Source organism: Bos grunniens, chromosome 8 (genome assembly GCF_055505025.1).
Source record: "Bos grunniens cultivar Pamir isolate PY7600 chromosome 8, Bosgru_T2T1.0, whole genome shotgun sequence".
Classification (NCBI taxonomy): Eukaryota; Metazoa; Chordata; class Mammalia; order Artiodactyla; family Bovidae; genus Bos; species Bos grunniens.
Genome location: NC_141172.1, coordinates 59,969,451 through 59,994,165, shown reverse-complemented (window position 1 = coordinate 59,994,165; position 24,715 = coordinate 59,969,451). Strand labels below are relative to the sequence as shown.

Sequence of the window (24,715 nt, the reverse complement as noted above, 5' to 3'; positions counted from 1 at the left end):
TAGTTGTCAGTTATCTGCGGGGGACTGGTTCCAGGAGCTCCTGTGGATACTAAAATCCTTGGAAGCTGAAGTCCCTTGTATAAAATGGTATAGTTCAATAAATACAGTTGGCCCTTAGTATCCCTGTATGTGAAACCCATGGATATGGAGAGCTGACTGTACTGGAAGTCCTAGCTAGAGCAATTAGGCAAGACAAAGAAATAACAGGCATTCAAATTGGAAAGAAAGGAGAAAAACTGTCATTATTTGCTGACAATATGATCTTATATAAAGAAAATCTTAAAGAATTAGTAAAAAAAAAAAAACTCTTGGAACTAATCAATGATTAGTTGGTTAGTGGCAACTAATTAAGTGGTAGGTTACAAAATCAACTTATAGAAATTACTGGCATTCCTTCATACTAATGATGAAGTATCTAAAAATGAAGTGAAGAGAGATATCTCATTCATAACAGCTTCCAAAATAATAAAATAGTTAATAATAAACTGAGCCAAGGAAGTGAAAAATCTGTACAGTGAAAACAAATTTTTCTGAAAAAAATAAGAGGACACAAACAAATGGCAAGACATCCATGTTTATGCATCAGAAGACTGCTGTTTTTTCAAAGATGAGTAAACTAACAAAGATGATGTCCATAATTAAGACTCTGAATACTTTCAGAGGTTGAAAATCTTTTCCAGTTGCTGTATTTTCTTTCACTGTGTACTATTTAAGGAAGATGACCAGACCCAATCAAAAAGTTGTATGGGATTTATCAAGTTCAGGGGAGTTGACCTTAGCTGTAATGCTTAATAAATAAAACTTTTAGCTACCAAGTGTTAATGAAGATCTGACTTCCTTAATTTCATTTTCCAAACTCATAGCTTAGATAACTAAGCTCCAGAATTTGTCCTTATTATTGGATTTAAAATTTAAATTTAACTGCAAAGTGAGAACTAGAATGAGTTAGATATTTAACAAAATTCCCAGTGGCCTGCTGGCTTTATTTATCAAAGACTCATGTCTTCTCAGTGTGACTGCACTGAAGATTAAATTCACTCCTAAGTCCCACAAAATTCTCAATAAAATAATAAAGTTTATTTATCTTTTCATTTTTAGAGTTGTTTGCTTTAGAGACTGTACAAGGACAATCTTTCTCCTCTTTTGGTGGAAGCCAGGGGGTCTGGAAAAGGAACCATTTCTATCCTCTACGAACTTATTCTTAAATCTTTCATGAAAAATACAGAAACCTGCTCTCAATCTGCTAGTTCTACTGAAAGTGACTAATACTAATCCATGAGGCATGTGCTATAGGGAGACTTGGGGAGGCTGGGGGAATTCATCGGGTTAGTCAGATATGACTAGAAAGCATACAATTCAGTTGAACTTCAAAATAAGGATTGGTCTCTTCTTCAGACTTTGTGCTAAATTATACTCCTTCAGTTAAGTGTGGAACTTTTTCCCTGCTAAGGTTATTTCCATAAGGTTAAACATAATTTTAACCACAAAAGTTTACATATTCATTTATTAGGTGGTTTGGGAACAGTTCCAAAGAATTATTAATGACTAATTCTGGGATTTACTCCTTGAACAATGAATACACATGAATTTTCACTCACATTATCATGAGTTTTTCAAACACCCATCAAGAGAATAAGAGACCTCTAAGCACAGAAATCTACTTAACTTCCTAGATGAGGTGTTGTCTCCCAGGTAAATAAGCATTTTATAAGCTTATTCAACCTTTTTTTTTAATTAAGCAAAACAATCAATCCCAGCCATGACTCCTTTCTTCAACATTATGCTTAAATATTGAAATGCTGTGAAAAGTGAGAATAACAACTATATCTAACCTGATTTTCCTTATTCTCAATAAAGTCAGTTAAATAGTCAGGTGTCAGCAGAACCACATATTTAACTGAATGCATATATCAAACTATTAAAAGGAAATCAGTTCTGAATATTCATTAGAAGGACTGATGCTGAAGCTGAAACTCCAATACTTTGGCCACCTGATGCAAAGAACTGGCTCATTTGAAAAGACCCTGATGCTGGGAAAGATTAAACGCAGAAGAGAAGGGGATGACAGAGGATGAGGTGGTTGGATAGCATCACCGACTCGATGGATATGAGTTTGAGTAAGCTCAGGGAGTTGGTGATGGACAGGGAAGCCTGGCATGCTGCAGCCCATGGGGTTGCAAAGAGTCAGACACGACTGAGTGACTGAACTGAACTGATTCTTATTTGGAAAATATTTTCATCTATTTTATAATGTTAGTTGCTCAGTCGTGTCTGACTCTTCGCAACCCCATAGAGTATATATAGCCCACCAGGTTCCTCTATATATACTATATATAGAATTCTCTAGATAAGAATACTGGAGTGGGTAGCCATTCTCTTCTCCAGGGGATCTTCCTGAAACAGGGATCGAACCAGATCTCCCGCACAGCAGCAGATTCTTTACTGTCTGAGCCAATGATATTTTAAATAAGTTTATTATCAAAGGTGTTTATTATATCCACAATATCTGCATGTTTAAGACAGAAACTTGAGAGGATATTCTGAGGAGGACTTAAACTGACAACATCTAGACTGTCAGTAAGTGAATCTTCTCCATGTACTTTCATGAACTACAGCATCATTTTAACTTTCAGACCTTCAGCAAAGCCTAACTTTACAATGTATACAGACAGTTTTAAATTCTCTTTTTATGTACAGGCTATCAGCAAAAAGAGAGACTCTGGTAGATTTAAAATTTAGATTCTTTTTACACTTCAGATTCTCTTCCTTTGGAAGGTACCAATAATGTAGGTTGACTTATAAAGGCCTTGAGCCATCTTTCTACCCTTTACATTGGAAAACTCTGGAAGTTCACACCATTACTTTTATACAATAGTTAACAAGTGAAGAGCTTTTCCAAAATCACTGCAGATGGTGACTGCAGCCATGAAATTAAAAGATGCTTACTCCTTGGAAGGAAAGTTGTGACCAACCTAGACAGCATATTAAAAAGCAGAGACATTACTTTGCCAACAAAGGTTCGTCTAGTCAAGGCTATGGTTTTTCCTGTGGTCATGTATGGATCTGAGAGTTGGACTGTGAAGAAGGCTGAACGCCGAAGAATTGATGCTTTTGAACTGTGGTGTTGGAGAAGACTCTCGAGAGTCCCTTGGACTGCAAGGAGATCCAATCAGTCCATTCTGAAGGAGATCAGCCCTGGGATTTCTCTGGAAGGAATGATGCTAAAGCTGAAACTCCAGTACTTTGGCCACCTCATGCGAAGAGTTGACTCATTGGAAAAGACTCTGCTGCTGGGAGGGATTGGGGGCAGGAGGAGAAGGGGATGACAGAGGATGAGATGGCTGGATGGCATCACTGACTTGATGGATATGAGTTTGAGTGAACTCCGGGAGTTGGTGATGGACAGGGAGGCCTGGTGTACTGCAATTCATGGGGTCGCAAAGAGTCGGATATGACTCAGCGACTGAACTCAACTGAAGAGCTTTCCAAGCAGAATTCAGGAGTCATAGCAAGAATATGAATATTACTCATGAGTTTTCATTAATAATTGTCTTTATACATTTAACTGGTGCTCTGGTATTACACAGATCCTGATGTGGCAATAGGGATGTAAAAAGTAAAGATGGAAGTTTCTTAATCTCCTTAATTTATAAGAGGTTAGGGCATCTACAGTTACCCAGGGCTTCATAAATTCCAGTAGGTGGGAAGATGAAAATGACAAAGAAGGCTGAAGAACATCATGGTCAGAGAGTCTTAGCCTTAAATAAGTCAAAGATATATACACAAAGAGGGAGGAGAATTGATTTAGAAATAGTAGCAGCCAGTGACTCATTGTAAAAGACCTTGAAGCTTGGAAATGAGGGCAAGAGAAGGGGGTGGCAGAGGATGAGATGTTTCAATAAAATCACTGATTCAATGGACATGAGTTTGAGCAAACTCCGGGAGATGGTGAAGGACACGGAAGCCCAGCATGCTGCAATTCATGGGTCACACAGAGTCAGACATGACTTAGTGACCAAACAACAATGGCCAGTGAGAAAGAGCTTGATCCTAATCAGCTTAATTCAGAGGTATGTGGGTCAAGAAAGAATGAGCAGCAAGAATTTGAGAATGCTGCAGGGGAAACAATATTTTCTGTGGAGGGCCAGGTTTCAAGACAGATTTAAAGCAAGTATGGGATTAGCTGAATAGTTTCACCAATCTGGGGCCAGAAAGAAACTCCTTCCAAGTGAATCCTCAAGAAGAGCTTCTGGGATAGTGGAAGGACTTCTAAGTTTCTTCAGAAAAAGTCAGTGGAGGACCTCCCTGGAGGTAATGTGGATAGGAATTTGCCTGCCAATGTAGGGCACATGGGTTCAATCCTTGGTCCAGAAAGACACCACATGCCGTAGAGCAACTAAGTCCATGAGCCACAACTACGGAGCCTGAGGTCTAGAATCCACGAGTCGCAACTACTGAGCTGAAGTTGCTGCAACTACTGAAGCTCGTGTGCCGAGCCTATGTTCCACAGTAAGAGAAGCCTGAGTACTGTAACTAGAGAGTAGCCCCCTGCTTCACAACTAGAGAAAGCCTGCATGCAGCAATGAAGACCTAGTGCAGACAAAAACAAAAAGTCAGTAAAGCTCAGTTGTGATGGGGCTCCAAGGGAATCCTATACCAGGTGGGCAGACTGAGAAAAGATCGATTCATGTCCAGAACTTTCACCATGTAATTAAAAAAACAAAACAAAACACAATGGCAGATCTTTGCAGATTTAGGGTAAAAGGTGATGGCTTCTCTGAAGCCAGCCACAGTTAACCCTATCTTAAAAATGTATAATAACTGGGGTTATTAATCCTCAAGGCCATTTTAGATAAGGAGTTTAACATACATTAAAGGCCAAAATTAAGAAGCTAAGCAGAATGAGCTACAGATTTAATCATAGCTAACTACATAACCTTTAACAAACCATTCTTAACTGTTCTGTACTGTGCTTTCCTATTAAAAAAAAACTACTCATGACAATGTCTGAGCCTCTTCTGTTTTCACAGACAAGTTAGACCATGTTTCTAAGAGCTCTTTGGAAGAAAGAAGTTAAAAAATATGCTTTTAAACCTAACTGCCAAACTAGAAAATCTTGCTAAGAAATTATCATTGACAACTTAATGCAGAGAATAACAGAATAAATCTAAGACAACTTAAAACTTACTATTTTTAAGAGCTAGTAAATATTGAAAAATAAGTTTAAAACTACTTTGGAGTGAAATGACAATGTCCATCTTAATACTTTGTCTTGAGACTCATATTCAACCTCACTAGGGCCTAAGAAATAAAAATTGAAACAGTAAGATATAATTTTCTCCTTATCTGAATGTCCAAAAATTTAAAGATTGATTACAACTATGGTTGAGAGTACTTTAGGACACTGCTAGCAGATGGATACACTGGTTCAATCTTTTAGAAGAGTAATCTGGCAATATTTATGCATATATACTCTGATGGCCAAAAGTGAAGAGGAACTAAAGAGCCTCTTGATGAGGGTGAAACAGGAGAGTGAAAAAGCTGGCTTGAAACCCTCCCCCCCAAAAAAAGAAAAAAAAGATCATGGCATCTGGTTCCATCAATTCGTGGCAAAGAGAAGAGGAAAAAGTAGAAGCAGTAAGAGCTTTTATTTTATTGGGTTCCAAAATCACTGCAGATAGTGACTGCAGCCATGAAATTAGAAGACGTTTGCTCCTTGGAAAGAAAATTATGACAAACCTAGACAGCATATTAAAAATTAGACACATCACTTTGCTGACAAGGGTCCATATAGTCAAAGTTATGGTTTTTCCAGTAGTCATGTACAGACGTGACAGTTGGACCATAAAGAAAGTTGAGCACTGAAGAACTGATCCTTTCAAATTGTAGTGCGAGAGAAGACTCTTGAGGATCCCTTGGACAGCAAGGAGATCAAATCAGTAAATCCTAAAGGAAATCAACCCTGGCTATTCATTGGATGGACTGTTCCTAAAGCTCCAATACTTTGGTCACCTGATGTGAAGAGCTGACTTATTGGAAAAGACCCTGATGCTAGGAAAGATTGAAGGTAAGAGGAAAAGTGGCTGACAGAGGATGAGATGGTTAGATAGCATCACCAACTCAATGGACATGAATTTGAGCAAACTCCAGGAGATACTGGAGCACAGACAAGCCTGGCATGCTACTGTCCATGGGGTCGCAAAGAGTCGGACACGACTTAGTGACTGAACAACAAATGTATATATATCCTTTAATAATATAATTTCATTTAGAATACAACTTACTGAAATATACTCTTACATGAATGAAGAGATATAAAAACATGGTAAAAACATGTTTACAGCAGTACTGTTTGCTTAAAAAAATCTAAATGTATTGGTAGAGAAATAGCTGGATAACTGATAAAAAAAAAAAGAGAGAATAAAGGTTAGCCATGAGAAAGACAGCCTTTATGAACTGATACAGAGACATATTCATAAAGAATTAACTGGAAAAAAATTAACTTACCAGACAGTGACCCTATTTTTGTTTATAAAAGCCCTTTAGAAACTATAATCAATAACTATTATAATATTTACATAAGAAACACATATACCAAACATTTATCCCAATAGACAGTCATATTAATGTTTTAAGCAAAAGGCTCTAGGCATAATTCAATATATGCAAAATTTTAAAAATATTTGTGCTTTGTATCATGTCTTTGGGAAGAACAAGTTAAAGGAAAAGGTTCCTACTTTTTGTGAGGGCATACTTAATTCTATAGCCCTTCTGGTTGAAACTGTGACTAGAACCCCACAAACATTTATAACACGACACAAAATGACATCTAAAATAACAATGTGCTAAAATTCAATGTGTTACAAGTAACTGAAATATCTTCTAAGTTACTTCTGTCTTTTAAAACTAACGAAAGATCTAAGATAAGCAGATTTAAAGTGTTGGTGGCTTGTCTTTCTTGCATGAGACTACTGTATCACCAAGAGCCATCAATAAGCAGGCTTCAAAAGACCTTTGTACACAACTATTAAGTATTTATATGTATGTATTTCATCTAACTATGAATAGGTGCAGACATTTTACATGTTTTTTATTACATACCTCTTTAATTTGAAACTTTACTTTGGCAAACACATTATGCCAAAGAGGCTAGCACAGGTTTACAGTTTTTGTTGATGCTGCTTCTGGATGAACCATTCAGTAGGATCCCTATCCTGAGATATTATAGTACTGATATACATGATCTGTGGCCAAAGGGACATTGACTGACTATTATTATACACAGAGCAGAGAAACATTCTTTTAAGTAGGCTGGCAGATGGTTACAAATTGGCATGATGCCCCCAAAGCCTGGCAAATTAGTCATTTGCTAGATACTCACATCAGCATAGTGGCCTATCATATCACATCGGTCACAGCGTTTTCTCCAGGAAGCTCTTTCAAGACATCTGTGAGTGGAAGACATAGGCAAAGAACAGCCTAAGCAAAAGCGGGCCGGACAGGCATACTGGAGGTGTCCTCTCTCGGAACAGAGGCAGCAGGGCCGGACTTTCTATGTGGCAAACAAACAAAAAAAAATCTCTTTAGCAAAATACTTCAGTCTCAAATAGAATACTTATTTTTCAGTATAATTGCTTAAAAAATTATTTCCATTTGGGAACTCAATGAAGGTCAAATCAAACATAACTGTAAAATCAAACAAAAGATCTTAAGTCAGAGTCTTAACAAAAGCCAGCTGTGTTCTGTGGTTGCCACAAAGGCTTAGTCCACATGTATACTATTAGCTGGCATCTATTCTTATGCCTTGCTTTGTAGAACACCGACCAAGTCGAATGTATCTAAGATGGAAAGTAGCATGATGAGGATCTGGAAGCTAAGTCTAGGAGAAAGATACAGAAAGAGGTTGCTTTGCCTGAAGAAACAAAGGTAAAAGAGGAAACAAGAGAGCCAGCTCAAATACCTGAAGACGGTCATTTGGAAGAAGGAGTAGGTAAGGGATGAAATATTTGTTAAGGGCTCACTAAGTGTCAAGAAATGTCTAAGAGTTCTGTGTTATTTCAAAGGCTAATGTATCTGTTGAACATAATTTACATCGATAAACATTTATAAATGCCTAAAATTATAATCTAGCAACGAAAATTATCCCACAATGAAACAAGCTGTGTCATAAAGCAGAAGACTTAGAACCAAAAACGAGTCTCAAGAATCAATCTGATCCAACCTCCTCATTTTATAGTAAAGAAAAGAGAAGCACAAAAGGTGAAATGATTTGCCTAAGGTTGTACAACTACTAATGGGATAGTGAAATTGATTCTGGTTGTAGATTTATTATCCTTTACTACTACTCGAGGCTGTGACCTACAAGAACATTTAACATGAAATGTAACCCATATATTACATAACATTTGAATTTGAAGGTATTAAGGGTTCTAACCCTACTATTTTAACAATATGGAAAGAAACATTTATTTCACATACTTGTGGGAAGGGGCAGTTTTTTGACAAATGGCCACATTTGTCACAATTTCTACAGGTAACATTTTTGTTGGCTGTATAGTATCGATGGGTCCATCTTCCAGATGATCTTTTATTACCTATCTGTGCCTAAGGAAAAAAAAGATCAAAAATTAAAATTATTTCACTCTGTTCAACAGAATTAACAATCATAATCTGTTCAATTTAGAAGCTAGCAACAGGGAACTTTACGTTCTTAAAGGAGTTAGAAAAATTTTAGAGGGTACCATGAAGACAACTCTACTTTTTGTTTGCCCATCTCTTGTATTCTTTTACACTTCTCCATGAGTCCATTTCTTTTCTATCTTTCTCTGCTTATAGTTCAGGTCTAGTAAGGGCACTGATGCATCATTTAGACATTACAGTGGCACTCAGAGTCAAAGATATTGCTGACATATATCTGAACGTATACCACATTTTTCTGAACGAGAAGCTTGCTTAAATTTTTAGTTAGGGGTTGGCATTTTTTATGATTTTGCCCTTTACAAAGTTATAAAACCACAGAGCCACCAAATACATTCCTTCTTTTGAACAGCCCAGGGTTAATCCCTACAAACTGGATTTTAACTTCTAAGAGAGAAAAAGATACTGTCCTCCCCCTAGAGTCCTTTTAAGATCTATTCTTCCTACACTGATCCAATTCTAGATGTCCCATATTCTAGCCAAAATCCAATATCATGCAAGAGAGTAGTAGCAAAACATATGATACGGACTATCTAAAGAGGAAAAACTAAATGTCAACCATGCTTTTATCTTGTTTGGTTTAATTTTTGAAAAAAAGTTCATGTTTCACTTATTATTCTACTGAATTAGCCAAGTAGGTCTCAAAAGGAGACACAATATAATTATCTCTTAAAACTTTCCTTATACCAAATTGTAAAATTATTCTCTTCTCTAGCCATCTGTCACAATTAAGGCTAATAATTGAGAAAGACAAACACCTGCCACATCCTAAATATAGACTAACCATTTCCTTACACTGAAGAAGCAGTTATTTCCGGTGTTGATCTTGAGTGGTACCAGGCAAAATGGGCTGAGAGGACCCATCATAGCAGAGAAGAAGCAAAAGGGATAGGGGACTAAATCCTTATGGCAATTAACTGACTGGAGAAAATCAAGGCTTAACCATACTTCTGAAAAATTCAACCACCCATAAACTAAAATTAAACCTTTTCTTACAAGATACTTGGATTGCTGCTACGTTTAAAAAGCTCATTAAGTCAACACAATGAAGTAAAAGGAAACTATGAATCAAAGGAAATTAATCTATTATTCATAACTTTGATTTTACCTCAATGTCTTTGTCACTGATGAACCAGTTCACATCATCTTCTCCTACAAAACAAATAAAACATGTTACTCAATCTTTACACCTTTAAAGCACTTGATTGACAATAATTATTCAATTCGTTAATACTGATACTGAACTACAAAGGAATATTGAGAAATGTAAATCCCTTAACATCTTGACTCTGTTACTACTTCTGTGGCTCTGAAAATACTTAACCTCTCTTAATCTCAGTTTCCTTACCTGTGAAATGGGAGTAACAGTATTTTCCCTGTATAGTATACCTAAAAAATCAGATGAGATGTGTGAATCAGATGAGATATGTGAAAATGCTTTGAACATAATCAAACTGTAAATCTCTGAAGGGACCAAAAACCCAACAGCAGGTGCAAAAAAGAAATCTTATCTGAACTTCCCTTATCTGACTAAAGCCTGTCTCATGAGCTAGCTGCCACAGCCCCTTTCCCCAACTCAGAGGTCTCTAATCAGGAAAGTCACAGACCATGGGTACCAGGACATTCCTCCAAAATTGTGGAAAGACCCACATCACAACCTTCTATCTTCGGAAGCTCTAAATTCTCCCTTCTGTTAAGTTGGTATACAAACTTTTATCCTTCAGCAAGTTACTCGTTACTGAGTGCTTCCACCTTTGGTCTTTTCTCCTGTTACTCTCTCTACTGTCAGTTAATTAATTCGCAGGCCTCCCCACCATTCAGACCCACGTAGGTAGAAGGAAGATTTTTCCTTCCAATATCAGTATTAACTGTGTCCACCAGATTCTCACTGTAGTTGACTTTCATTGTAACGTTTTAAAAAGTTGGACTCAATATTATCTCATGATTAGAGCTAGGAATTTAGCACTGTATTTCACAACATCAAAAATAGTGAAATAAGAGAGGTCAAATATCTAGCAGCTGGTGATTGGTTTAAAAATACAACTGTAAAAACCTAGCTGGGTGGGGAGCTCTACCTTTTCCTTTATCAGCTGTTTTCTTCTCCTTGCACTGCCCCTTTAAAAACTTGCAAATGGTTGCTATTCCCTTGGTCCACCCATGGCCAAGGAGGAAGGGACATATGACTAATGCAGAAGCTAAGGTGTCAACAACCGACTGAATGATTTTTTTCTTCCCCTAAAGCAAAGTTAAGATTTCCTCCTTTCTCCTACCTACCCTTCTTTTCTATTTCAAAAAAACGAAAACAAAACAAAAAAACCCCACAAATTGAGCTTGACTCTTCTTTGAAAGGAATTCTGTGGACACATGAAGTAATCTACATTTTCCCAGGACCACCCTTATGGCAGAAAGTGAAGAAGAACTAAAGAGCCTCTTGATGAAAGTGAAAGAGGAGAGTGAAAAAGTTGGCTTAAAGCTCAACATTCAGAAAACGAAGATCATGGTATCCGGTCCCATCACTTCATGGCAAATAGATGGGGAAACAGTGCAAACAGTGGCTGACTTTATTTTTCTGGGCTCCAAAATCACTGCGGATGGTGACTGCAGCCATGAAATTAAAAGACGCTTACTCCTTGGAAGGAAAGTTATGACCAACCTAGATAGCATATTGAAAAGCAGAGACATTATTTTGCCAACAAAGGTCCATCTAGTCAAGGCTATGGTTTTTCCAGTAGTCATGTATGGATGTGAGGGTTGGACTATAAAGAAAGCTGAGTGCCGAAGAATTGATGCTTTTGAACTGTGGTGTTGGAGAAGACTCTTGAGAGTCCCTTGGACTGCAAGGAGATCCAACCAGTTCATCCTAAAGGAGATCGGTCCTGGGTGTTCATTGGAAGGACTGATGTTAAAGCTGAAACTCCAATACTTTTGCCATCTGATACGAAGAGCTGACTCATTTGAAAAGACCCTGATGCTGCGAAAGATTGAGGGCAGGAGGAAAAGGGGATGACAGGGGATGAGATGGCTGGATGGCATCACCGACACAATGGACATGAGTTTGGGTGGATTCCGGGAGTTGGTGATGGACAGGGAGGCCTGGTGTGCTGTGCTTCGTGGGGTCGCAGAGAGTCAGACATGACTGAGCGACTGAACTGAACCAGGAGTAAGTGTCTAGAGATGTATTTTAAAATAAAATACTTTTACTAAGAAAACCAAGAGGCTGCTTTACAAAAAGATCAATCCATAGAAGGGCAGAGATGCTGTGCTGATGATTATTTCCTTTACAAAATTCAGAGGCTGCATCCATATATTGAGAGTGGAGAATACATTAAATAGCCGCAGCTTCTAGTCCTTCATCATCACCATCCATACTATTATTCTTTCATTCAAAGGATTCATCTAAGGAGCATGCTCTGCTGTAACTTTCAAAGCTGCCCTTTGTATTTCAACATCCTTCATCATTAAAACTCAAAATGACCATTAAAAATCACTAATTACAAAACTGACTTAATACTGTCCTTAAAAAAATGAACTCCTAAACCATGGAAATGCAAAATAGCAACTGTTAATCAGCCCCAAACCCCAATAAATTTACACATGAAGAGAGAATATTGGAAAAAGGAAGGTTTATGAGAGAGATCAGCTGTATTTAGATTGTTTTAACAAAGCTGTGGAATTCAACAATATCTAGGTTATATACTAAGTCCTCTTCAACAAGCTACAGAATATTCTTACTGTAGAAAAGTTGTCAACAAGTATACAAAATAGGCTTAAGTTACAAATGAAATCAGACTTCTTGGTGGTAAATGAAGTAAAGACATCACCAAGAACATACAATTCAACTCTTGGCCCTACTCATGGTTCAGTTTTGATTCTATCCTGGTAATGACAGCTGACTCTTATTCCTATCCTGTTTGCTTCTTAACCTCAAATACAAACCTAATGGAAGGTTCTTCTAAGGGCAACTCATTAGGACTTCCACAGGCAGCCATTCTCCACTTCATTAAATTTTTGGTACAGATTTTGTCAGAAACCTGGGTTCCAGTCTTGACCCTATCTCTTATTTGTTATGTGCCAAAGGCTGCAGCCATGAAATTAAAAGACGCTTACTCCTTGGAAGGAAAGTTATGACCAACCTAGACAGCATATTCAAAAGCAGAGACATTACTTTGCCAACAAAGGTCTGTCTAGTCAAGGCTATGGTTTTTCCAGTGGCCATGTATGGATGTGAGAGTTGGACTGTGAAGAAGGCTGAGCGCCGAAGAATTGATGCTTTTGAACTGTGGTGTTGGAGAAGACTCTTGAGAGTCCCTTGGACTGCAAGAAGATCCAACCAGTCCATTCTAAAGGAGATCAGTCCTGGGTGTTCTTTGGAAGGAATGATGCTAAAGCTGAAACTCCAGTACTTTGGCCACCTGATACTAAGAGTTGACTGACAGAAAAATACTGATGCTGGGAGGGATTGGGGGCAGGAGGGAAAGGGGACAACACAGGATGAGATGGCTGGATGGCATCACCGACTCAATGGACATGAGTGAGTGAACTCCAGAAGTTGGTGATGGACAGGGAGGCCTGGCGTGCTGCGATTCAAGGGGTCGCAAAGAGCTGGACATGACTGAGCGACTGAACTGAACTGAAAGGGCAGGTTATTTATCCTCTCTGGGTCTGTTTAATAATGAATTGGATTAAGTGGTATCAATGGTACCTTCATGGAGTTTCTGTGATTCTATCAACTTTTCATTCATTACTGGAGTCAAATACACTATTACTTAAGTCTACATAACCTAAATCCTCCAGACTTTTACAACCAGCTCAGTGTCTTGCCTTAAAGACAATGTCCCACAGGGCTGAGGAGCACCCATCTTCTCTGTGTGTCCTGCCACCACCACAGAATATAAAATGGGATTGCCCTAAAGTGTAAAATTAGGACTGTCCTAAAGATGCCTAATTTCGACTCTTACCTACCTGTTAGCCTTGTCTTGCTAAGATCCGGGACTATGATTCTTTTCAGACTTTAGAATTATAATCAAAGCAATAGCTAGTAACTCTGTCTTTGCATTAAATGAGCTCAGTTTAACAAACATGTATTGAAAGGTTACAATAAGCAAGGTGCTGTGAAAGTGAAGTAGCTCAGTCGTGTCTGACTCTTTGCAACCCCGTGGACTGTAGCCTACCAGGCTCGTCCCTCCATGGGATTCTCCAATCAAGAATACTGGAGTGGGTTGCCATTTCCTTCTCCAGGGGATCTTCCCGACAGAGGGATCAAACCCAGGTCTCCAGCACTGCAGGAAGACACTTTAACTTCTGAGGCACCAGGGAAGCCCTTCCACCAGGGAAGGTGCTATAGGGTAAACAAAAATGAGTAAGAGCTTGTAACCTAGTTATTAGCTGAGTGCTGAAGAATTGATGCTTTTGAACTGTGGTGTTGGAGAAGACTCTTGAGAGTCCCTTGGACTACAAGGAGATCCAACCAGTCCATCCTAAAGGAAATCAGTCCTGAATATTCACTGGAAGGACTGATGCTGAAACTGCAATACTTTGGCCACCTGATGTGAACTGACTCATTGGAAAAGACCCTGATGATGGAAAAGATTGAAGGCGGGAGGAGAAGGGGACAGAGGATGAGATGATTGGATGGCATTACCAACTCAGTGGACATGAGTTTGAGCAAGCTCTGGGAGTTGGTGATGGACAGGGAAGCCTGGTGTGCTGCAGTTCATGGGGTCGCAAAGAGTCGGACACAACTGAGTAACTGAACTGACCTGATTTACAATGCTCTGTTGATTTCTGCTGCACAGCAAAGTGAATAATCACTTATATGTGTGTGTATATTTATCTCCTCTCTTTTTTAGATCCTTTTCCTATATAGATTACAGAGTACTGAGTAGAGTTTCCCATGGTATACAGTAAGTCGTTATCTATTTTATATAGTGTCTGTATATCTCAATCCCAATCTCCCAAATTATCCCTCCCTCCACTGTCCTCCTTGGTAACCATAAATTTGTTTTCTACAGCTGTGACTCCTTCTGTTTTGTATGTATGTTCATTTGTACCATTTTTTAAGATTTCACAAGTGATATCCTATGATATTTATTTGTCTTTGATTTGCTTCACTTAGTATGATAATCTCTAGGTCCATCCATGTCACTGCAAATGGCATTATTTCATTTTTATGGTTGAGTAATATTCCATTGTATGTATGTACCATATCTTCTTTACCCATTCATTTGTCAATGGACATTTCACTTGCTTTCATGTCTTGACTATTGTAAACAGTGTTCCAATGAACATTTGAGGTGCATGTAATCTTTCAAATTGTTTTTTCCTGGATGCATGCCCAGCAGTAGGATTGCTGGATCATATGGTAGTTCTATGTTTATTTTTTATTAATTATCTCCATCATGTTCTCTGTAGTGGTTGTACCAGTTTTGAAACTGTCAGTCTTTTAAATTTTAACCTTAGAATGGGTGTGAAGTAGTACTCATTATGACTTTAATGGTCATTACACTGATGAATACTGTGAATAAAAACAGTTTTGTTGCCTCTTTTCTGACCTGTATGCCTTTTGCTTCTTTTTTTTTTAACCTCACTGTATTATACAGGACCTCCATTATGATACTCAGCATCAGTGGTGACAGGAAACAAATCTCTGCTTTGTTCCCAACTATAGGCAAAAATATATTTTTTCATAATCAAGCATTGTTTTGCTGTAGATCTTTCATAACAGGTATAAGAAATTCCTTTCTAGTCCTAGTTTCCTGGGTTTTTAATATGAATGTGTGCTGAAATCTCAGTACCTTATCTGCATCAACTGAGATAGCCCATGGCTTTTCCTCTTTTTCTCTTAATACGGTAAACTACAGTGATTTCATTTTCAAATATGAAACCAATCTTGTATTCTGGGATTAACTCCACTTGGTTAGGATGTATTATTCTTTAAAATGTACTGCAGAATTCAATTTGCTATTATTTTATTAAGAATTTTTACATCTGTGTTTGTGAAGGATATTGATTTATACTTTTCTTTAAATGTCTGGTTTTGACATTGGTATAAAACTAGCCTCACAAGAGTTCGGAAGTGTTGGGAAGAGTTGGTATTATTTTTTCCTTAAATATCTGATAGAATTTGCCACTGAAGCCATCTAGATTGGAGTTTTCCTTGTTTGTGAGTCAAGAATTTTACTTGTAGAAGGTTTTAAAAGAGAAATTCTACTTTTCTTTCTTTTTTTTTTTTTTTCAGTATATATGGAGCCATTAACATTTTCAGTTTCTTCTTGGGCCAGTTTTGATAATTTGTGACTTTCAAAAAATGTGTCAATTACTTCTAAATTGCTGAAATTATTGGCTTTAAGTTGTCCATAAGTCTCTTGCTCTTTTCCTTTGAATAATCTAATTTGTACTTATGCCCATCCAGTAAATTTTTAATCTCAAATATGTATTTCAGTTCTAGAAGTTCCATTTCTTTTTCATACCTTTCATTTCTCTTATTACATTTCTCTCTTCCTTTAAATTTCAGAGTACATTTTTAACAGCTGTTTTAAAGTCTCTGCTGCTAGTTTCATATTCTCTGTCACTTCTAGGTTTGTATCACTTGACTGATTTTTCTCCTGGTTATGAGTGACATTTTCCTGCTTTCTTAATGCCTAGTAATTCCACCCCCCAACTCCCCCGCCCACCATGGATGCTACTAAGGTACACTGTTGAGTGTCTTGATTTTGTTTTCTTACTTTAAAAAGTGTAAGACTCTGTTCTGACAAGCAGTTAAGCAACCTCCAGATCAGGTGATCCTTTTGAGACTTTTAAAGCTTTGCTAGGGTGGTCCAGAGTAGCCTTTACTTAGGGTTAGAGTTTGAGTAAGCTCTGGGAGTTGGTGATGGACATGGAAGTCTGGCGTGCTGAAGTCCATGGAGTCGCAGAGTCGGACATGACTGAGCGACTGAACTGAACTGAACTGAAACCCTACTACTAAGATATATCTTCTGGGATCTCTATTGAATGTGTCAGTGTTCAATACTGTCCAATCTGGCAAGTAAGAACTCAGGTAAGTTCTGGGAATTGTTTGGTAAGTTCTAGGAATTCTAGTCTCCAGTACTCTACTCCACAAATTACAGGTTCTTTAGTCTCTCTGAACTCTGATTTCTGTCTTCTCTTCTTAATGAGATGGCCACTATGCCTGGATTCCCTTTCTTAGTATCACAATGCAAGTTGACTGTAGGCGTATCTCATTCATTTCCACATTCTCAAGAATCATGATCCTGTACTGCCTGTTGTTCAATATCTGAAAATGCGTTAATTTATCTGTAGTTAAGTCAAACCACTAAAATTTTTCATTTCATTTTTTTGTTTCAAACTATTATATATTTCAGCTCTGTAATTTTTCTTTGCTTCATTTTTATATCTTCTATTTCTCTTATATGCCTCTTTCCCTTTAAACCTCCACATATTTATAATGTCTGTTTTAAAGTCCTTGTCTGCTAATTTCATCATCTCTTATCAGGAGGGCAAGTCTGGTGTAAGTTAACAAAATACTGCTGGAAGCAAACATCTCAAGTAGGATTTTAACAAGTGATGAAGGACACGAGTAAAAAGGAAAGGCACAAGCAACATAATGAAAGAGGTAAAAGGATACAGCAAACAATACAGTCTGAATAGAACAAAGTGAAGTGAAGTCTCTCAGTTGTGTCCAACTCTGCGACCCCATAGACTGTAGCCCACTAGGCTCCTCCGCCCATGGAATTTTCCAGGCAAGAGTACTAGAAAATGGCAAAGTGGGTTGCCATTTCCTTCTCCGGGGATCTTCCCAACCAATGGATCAAACCCGGGTCTCCCGCATTGCAGGCAGACACTTTACCATCTGAGTCACCTGGGAAACCTGGAACAAAGGGTGCGATAATTCCTTTACTAAGAATTTTCACCTTTTTATACATACAAATATTGAGCATTAAAACATTATTACTTACAGGAAGCTTTTCATTTCACCTTTAACACATATGAGGACTTATGAATGTTAAATCTATTTTTCCAACTAAGAAATTTCCTATGTCCTGTCTTCATTAGTTTAACTTTAAAAGTCTCGACTTCCTATTGTGTGGAGCGCTCCAAGAAACAGTACAACAGGTCTCTTTCTGCCAGAGTAGTACTCTTGAAAGCAGAGATAGTCCAACAGCATTACAGGGTGCTTTTGTATTTCCTGTCTTCTGAAATAACCTTCAAAACAAAAAGGCAAACCCCAAAGAAAAGTGAACCCATAACCTTACACATTTTACACATTTTCTATTTCTGGACTATTCTGCTATCTTTATTCTTCCCTCCCTCCTTTCTCTCCTTCCTTCTCTCTTTTTCTCTCATGCATAAAGATAAACATCCTTCCTATTTATATGGGGATGGTGATTCACTGTCTGTAAATTGTTTTAAATACATATTATACCTTCAGAACAATCCTGTAAGTATGGTCACATAAATATTCATTTGTAAAATGTGTGCGTGCTACAAAAAACAGCAATTGCTGCTTTTGTGATATGTAGTGCTAATGCAGCTATTTTTACCCATAAGACTATACTCAAGTTTTCAAAGGAACTAAGGAAGAGTTTGGGCTAAATTTCTGAGGAGTAAAGCCAATTCATGCTTCACTTCAATTATACCTAGCCTGCCTAAATTCTGATGGGTGGGAATAGGTGAAGATCATTTCTGTGCTGAGGCAGCAGTCACAATTATAGAGCTGGTTCTCTCTCTCTTTTTTGTTTTTTTACAGAAGTTAAGATTTGTTAAAGTAGGAGTTAGTAAAACGTTTTTCCAAAGATCACCAAAGACTACTTAAGATTTCAGCTCAGCATATCCAGTTGGTTATTTTAGCGCAGGAGCCAGGCACTAAGAAAAATCTTTCCTTGAGTCTTATACCCTATAGTCCCTTCTTATATGGAGGCCCATATGGTGCCTTACATAAAAAATTCTAGAAATCCTAATTTCTAACGTCTAAAATTTTAAGTCTCATTACATTTCAGTGAAAAGGTATATGTTTATGATTTTCTCTGCAAATAGTGGACCTGAATTTAATATTCAGCAAAGAAGATATAAAAACTGACTCTGCCACTACTAATTATTTAAAAATGTAAAATGCAACTTTCCTCAAAGTGTAAAATGTTTTCATTTAATGTAGTGTCAAGTTAATTCTGAACATATATTCACTGAAAATTTCTCATGTAAAAGACAATGTAGGAGACAGAAAGACATGGTGCTTGCCTTCAAGGATCTTATCATGTATCTCTGGGCTAAAGAATCCAAAAAGCATTACTGTGTTCAGTAAATAACCACAATCATCTCATTTTTAAAAATACAGGATGATTTAAGTAACATCAAGTCTTTAAAAAGATTGAAGTGGAAGTCACTCAGTCGTGTCTGACTCTTTGCCGACCCCGACCCCAAGAACCGTAGCCTTCCAGGTTCCCCTGTCCATGGAATTCTTCACGCTGGAGTGGGTTGCCATTCCCTTCTCCAGGAGATCTTTCTGACCTAGGGATCGAACCTGAGGCTCCTGCATTAGCAGGCAGATTCATTACCATCTGAACCACCAGGGAAGCTTCCAAATAGACTGAAAGTCCTCTATATTTGGGATATGTGTTATTTAACAAGAAATACTCAATTCCACCAATTATCAATTAATTACCTTATGTTGACTGCATGATCAAAATAGTCTTCATACAATACTAAGTATTTAAGTTCTCTAGCAACTGTTTTTTTCTCCATATATCTGTGAGTCTACAGACAGGCTCACAGATGGGGGCTGGGAAAAAAGAAACCATGGTTGCTATATATCTGTAATCCCTAAGGAACCAAGACTTTGGGCCTTCTCAACACCTTTTCTCCCTTGAAGTACACAGCCCAAACTATGACTCATATAACATGGCATTATTCAACTGCATATGCTGAACTGAAATCTTCTATAATCTTTGGTGATCTCTGGAAAAACATTTTATTAACTCCTACTTTAACAAATCTTACACACTGAAATGTTTAAAATAAACAAACAAACAACAAAACATAAAGAAGATAAAACTGAGGTTAAGTAATCTGGTAGTTATAGCACAAAAGACAAATCAACAACATTACATTTCTAATGTATTGGCCACACTCCCTTTTTACATACCTAATATTTTAAACTAAAAGGTCTTATTTTTTGTAATTTAACACTCCCAGTGCTTTCCCTTCTCTGTACTTTTGGTCATTTTATTCCCTTGATCTTCAACACCATCTCACTCTTTGCCTAGTTTTCCACCTAACCCAGCCCAATTTCCATGACTATAAATTCTTTTTTCCTGCAGGGCTGCTTTCCTTCCAGAGGCTGGGGAAAATCCACTTCCTGGCCTTCACCAGCTTCTACAGGCTGTCTGCAACTTCAAAGCCAGCACAATCTCTCTCTCTCTTTTTTCCTTTCTTACTTTCTTGTGGGATCTAATTTCCCCAACCAAGGGTCGAACTTGGGCCCTTGGCAGTAAGAGCTGAGTCCTGACTCCTGGATTGCCAGGGAACTCCTATGATTATAACCTCTGAATATGACATCTCAGTTCTTTATTCAGTACTTTTCTCATTTGACCTCTGTGAGCAGTTAATTTTTTGGCTTAAAGCACAACCTACTTTCCTAGTTCTTCTTCCCCTTGACAGCTTCTTTTTCCCTCACTGGCCACGTAGTATATTACATTCTTTGTCCCAGGTTATGTCACACATGCCCACTGAGAGAACCACCAAATTTGTATTTCTAGATCGAATCTTTTCTTGAGCTCCTGATCTATGGGATATTTGGATTAGACTTCATATAGGCAACTCAAAATCATAATCACTAAAAATAAATTCTCTACCTTTTCCCCATTCCTTGAGTTTCTCTCTTAAAAACAAATAACCCTACTTTTCCTCCTTGTAAGTTCTCAATAACTTATTTTCCAAATCAAAACCTCAGCTCTTCTCTCTCACCTTTCAAATAGTCGTTCACCAAATCTATTGTAATAACTTCAGTGCCATTAGGTTGATCCAGAGACACTTAATTTCTCACCTAGAATTTCTATCCCTAGTACCACAACCCATTCTGCCTTCCCTTCTTACCAGATTAATGTTTCTTTTTTTAGGGAGTCCCCCCCGACCCCCACCCCACCCTGAAACATTAGTTTCAGAAATATAATAACTTGATATCTATATATACTGTGAATGAAACAATGTTTCTAAAACATAAATGTGAAAACATTATGCCCTGAATGATTCCTCAATGCTTGCAGAATCAATGTAAAACTCCTCTGTGTGCCACACAGTGCCTTCTAAGTTCTGGTCCTCATCTATTTCTCTGGCTTCACCTTCTCGACTTCTGTGCTCCATCTATGCCTAGTAATTTCCCTAAAGTGTCTTCGTGTCCTCTGCAACTTTGCTTATGCATGTATTCCTTGAAACACAAGCCAACTCCAATCTCAACCACTTGGAACTGGGCGACTTGGTCTTCAAGTCTCGAATCACGTGTTACCTCATCCACTGATGTTTCCCTGATAACCCCTCAAAAGCAGAAATGATCACTTTCAAATTTGTAACATCCTGGATTTAACCTTAGCATTCTACCTTTTTATCTTCCACACATCAAAGCATGATTGTGTATTTATCACAGGTACTCATCTTTATGGAATGAATTACCTAAATAACATTTCTTCTTTTGAATTCATTCTGTAGAATTATTTTCTCTCTCTCTTATAGTCTAAAGCAGGTTATTTGTATCTCTTAAGCTACTGAGAACATTTTGCATTAAAAATTATTTTATTTCCCTCACTAAGTCATAAGTTGTATTTATCTATCCAGTTATCAGCACAACATCTTGCATACTTTGAATTACATTAGGAAAAAATTTAAAAGAAAAAGGAAACATTCATATGTACACTTATGTCAGTAAATACTGTTCTGGAGTACATAAGCCAATAGATAATTATATAGATTCTCACTGTATACACATAAAAGCTCAACAGGATAAATGATCAATGACTAGGGAAAAAACCTGGAATTTCTGTAGCAAGCAACTCTAGAAACTACAAAAGAAATTTAAAAAAATCACTTATCAAATAAAATTACTTGGCAAACACAGGATCCAAATGTAATATAAGATAACTGGACATTTACTGATAATCTTGCCTGTACCTACCCAGTATTCATGGATTAAAGATCACAGAGATAAAGCTGCAAGATATTTATGTTATATCCTTTCTTGAGTCTAACTCCACTATGCCAGATTTCCCCCTGGGATCTTCTCACTTTTAATAAGCAACTGAACCAGCCACAAATGAAGTTACTATTCCCAACTTCATCAGTAGCATCTGTTATTTCAACGGAAACTTTTGAAATACACACAATGCCACATGCAAATCCCCTGAGGGCTGAGCCACTTTATTCACAAGCATTCTTCTCAAACTGCTCTTTATTTCTGTCTTAGTTTTCTCTTATTTATACTTTTCCATTTAACACTGGTCACAAAACCATTTCATCATTAAATTTTTGCATTGTATAACTGGCAATCGTTTAAATAAAACAAATTTTAGTAGAAGAATTTGCAAGTTAGGCATCAAATTGTTCATCTTATTTTAAATCAAATTAAATTTACCAGAAATTTTATATTTTTAAGTGTGTGTCAGTGATAAATGGGGATTTAGCTTTTCTTTTTTTAGAGGTAGAGGAGGAAGAAGAAAGAGGAAATAAATACAGGTGCTTATGAGCACAGAGCTCTTGCAAAGCATATCAGTCATATAAAGTCATATAAAGGCTTTTGCGTAACCCCAAAGATACAGACAGACAGACAGACAGACACAGAGTTCTCTCTCACTCCATTCTTGCCACTCCCAAGGATTTAGAAAATAAACCACCTGTTTAAGAAATATTTGTTTAGAAACAAAAGACGCCTCAAATTACACTAATAAGAACAGAAAAGGAAAAACTATTAACAGAAACAGTAAACACAGTCGGAGTATGCAAGTTGTTTTCGTTCTTAAGTATCTACTATGGTGCCTATTCCTAACTTTCACCTTTCCTGTCCAAAAGGCAAAATATACAATACGGACACTTGAAACATTTGTAAAATGACAAGCACACAACATTCAAATTTAATGAAGGGGAAGATGTTATAGGTTTCTAGAGAAGATTTAAAGGCTATATAAATTTGGTATTAACCTGCTGGTAAAAAATTTTAATACCAATCTGGAAGCTATATTCTTTCAACCATCCTTCTATTTAACACTTCTTTGTCTACTTCCCAAATCCTTTTTCCTTACTTATCATTAACTTTGTATGTGAGTGTATGTATGGTTTTCAATGTCTGATTCTCTCTTCACTTTCTCCTTGGTGAAGTAAGTCACTTCAAAACAATTCATTTTTATTATTTTGGGGGCTGATATATTCTTCAAATCTCTCTCCAGACCTTAAGACCAAATATGTCCAGGCTTATATTTATAATTGTTTATAAGATATATCACATTTATATTACAGTCACTGCAAATAAAACATATCCAAAGCAAAACTCCTTTTTACAACCCCACTTGAAACTGGCTCAAAATGCCTCCCTGCTGTTGTTAATGACTTAAAACGTAGGTTTGTTTTCATCTTAAGCCAATGTTTCATCTCATTATTCAATCAGGCCAGGTCTTAAATTCTACAGCATATTCCTTTACAATGTCTTTCTAAGCCAATATTCCAGTTTCCTTCCAGTTATCACCATATGTTTACTACCTCAGATCTAGGATTGTTGTCCCCGGGCCTTCAACTTCAGGTGATACATACCAGCTAAGTTTTCTCTTTAAATATGTAATTTCCCATTTTACGGCTAATTTTTATTAAGAAATACATGCACATGGTTGTAAAAACTCCAATAATACTAAAAAAGTGTAAAAGAAAAGAACAGCAGTTCTCTCCTGTGCTGAGAGGAAAGTGCTGAGCCCATCCCTGTGCTAAGCCCACTCCTCAGAGGCAAACAGTTTTCGTTCTATTTCTTTTGATATTTACCTATATACTTCTAAATAATGTTCATCTTGATATTTATGGATTTATCTATTTCATGCATTAATATCTAAATTCCTAATAAAGTAAAAGAGGATTCAGCTTTCTAATAACAATCTATCTGAATTTCTTTTTCCTCCATCTCCCCTCTCAGGTCAATATTCAGTTTATGGCTATATAGTAGTACACTGGGCTTCCCTGGTGGCTCAGTGGTAGAGAATCCACCTGCCAGTGCAGGAAATGTGGGTTCAATCCCTGGGTTGGGAAGACCCCGTGGAGAAGGAAATGGCAACCCACTCCAGTATACTTGCTTGGGAAATCCCATGGACAGAGGAGCCTGGCAGACCACAGTGAGAAAAGAGTTGGACATGACTTAGAGATTAAACACCACCACCGCCACCACTACCACCAGTGATACGTTGTTTCTCCTCTTATACACTTCTTTAATTTTCCTGTTTAATATCAGCCTAGTTGTTTCATTTACATAGTCTGAAAAGTCTACTTACTGCCATGCAGCCACTAGCACCTCATTTCTCTATTAGGCTAATATTAAGCTATCTCCAGTATTAGGGCAGTTAGTTATCTTCAATATCTCCAGTATTATGGGCTTCCCTGGTGGCTTAGAGTGTCACTAGTGGTAAAAAACCAGTCTGCTAATACAGGAGACATAAGAGACACAGGTTCGATCCCTGGATTGGGAAGATTCCATGGAAGAGGGTATGGCAACCCACTCCAATATTCTTGCCTGGAGAATTCCATGGACAGAGGAGCCTGGCAGGCTATAGCCCACAGAGTTGCAAAAAGTCAGACACAATTGAAGCAACTTAGCACGCACGCACAAAAAAAATAGTCATTAACATTAATCATCTGGGTCCAACAGACCCTTTAATAATTGAAGTCATTTCACAAATAAAAAGTAATAATGAAAAACAATATGACCAGAAATCTTAAGAAGAATTTACACATGGCAAATCTAAATTATTATTTTATATATCCCTATTTTTGAAGTTAAATA

General features: G+C 37.4%; 1 protein-coding gene across 7 annotated transcripts in view; it reads right to left on the bottom strand.

The window, feature by feature from the left end:
• Window positions 1-24,715, bottom strand: part of ZCCHC7 (zinc finger CCHC-type containing 7) — a 258,032-nt gene that overhangs the window by 50,952 nt on the left and 182,365 nt on the right. For all 7 annotated transcript variants that reach the window (XM_086415923.1, XM_086415927.1, XM_086415924.1 and 4 more), the window contains 3 exons: window positions 9,806-9,849; window positions 8,479-8,604; window positions 7,382-7,552 (listed from right to left, as the gene is read on the bottom strand). In XM_086415923.1, the coding sequence (XP_086272049.1) occupies window positions 7,382-7,552; window positions 8,479-8,604; window positions 9,806-9,849 (341 nt within the window). The remainder of the gene's footprint in view (window positions 1-7,381; window positions 7,553-8,478; window positions 8,605-9,805; window positions 9,850-24,715) is intronic.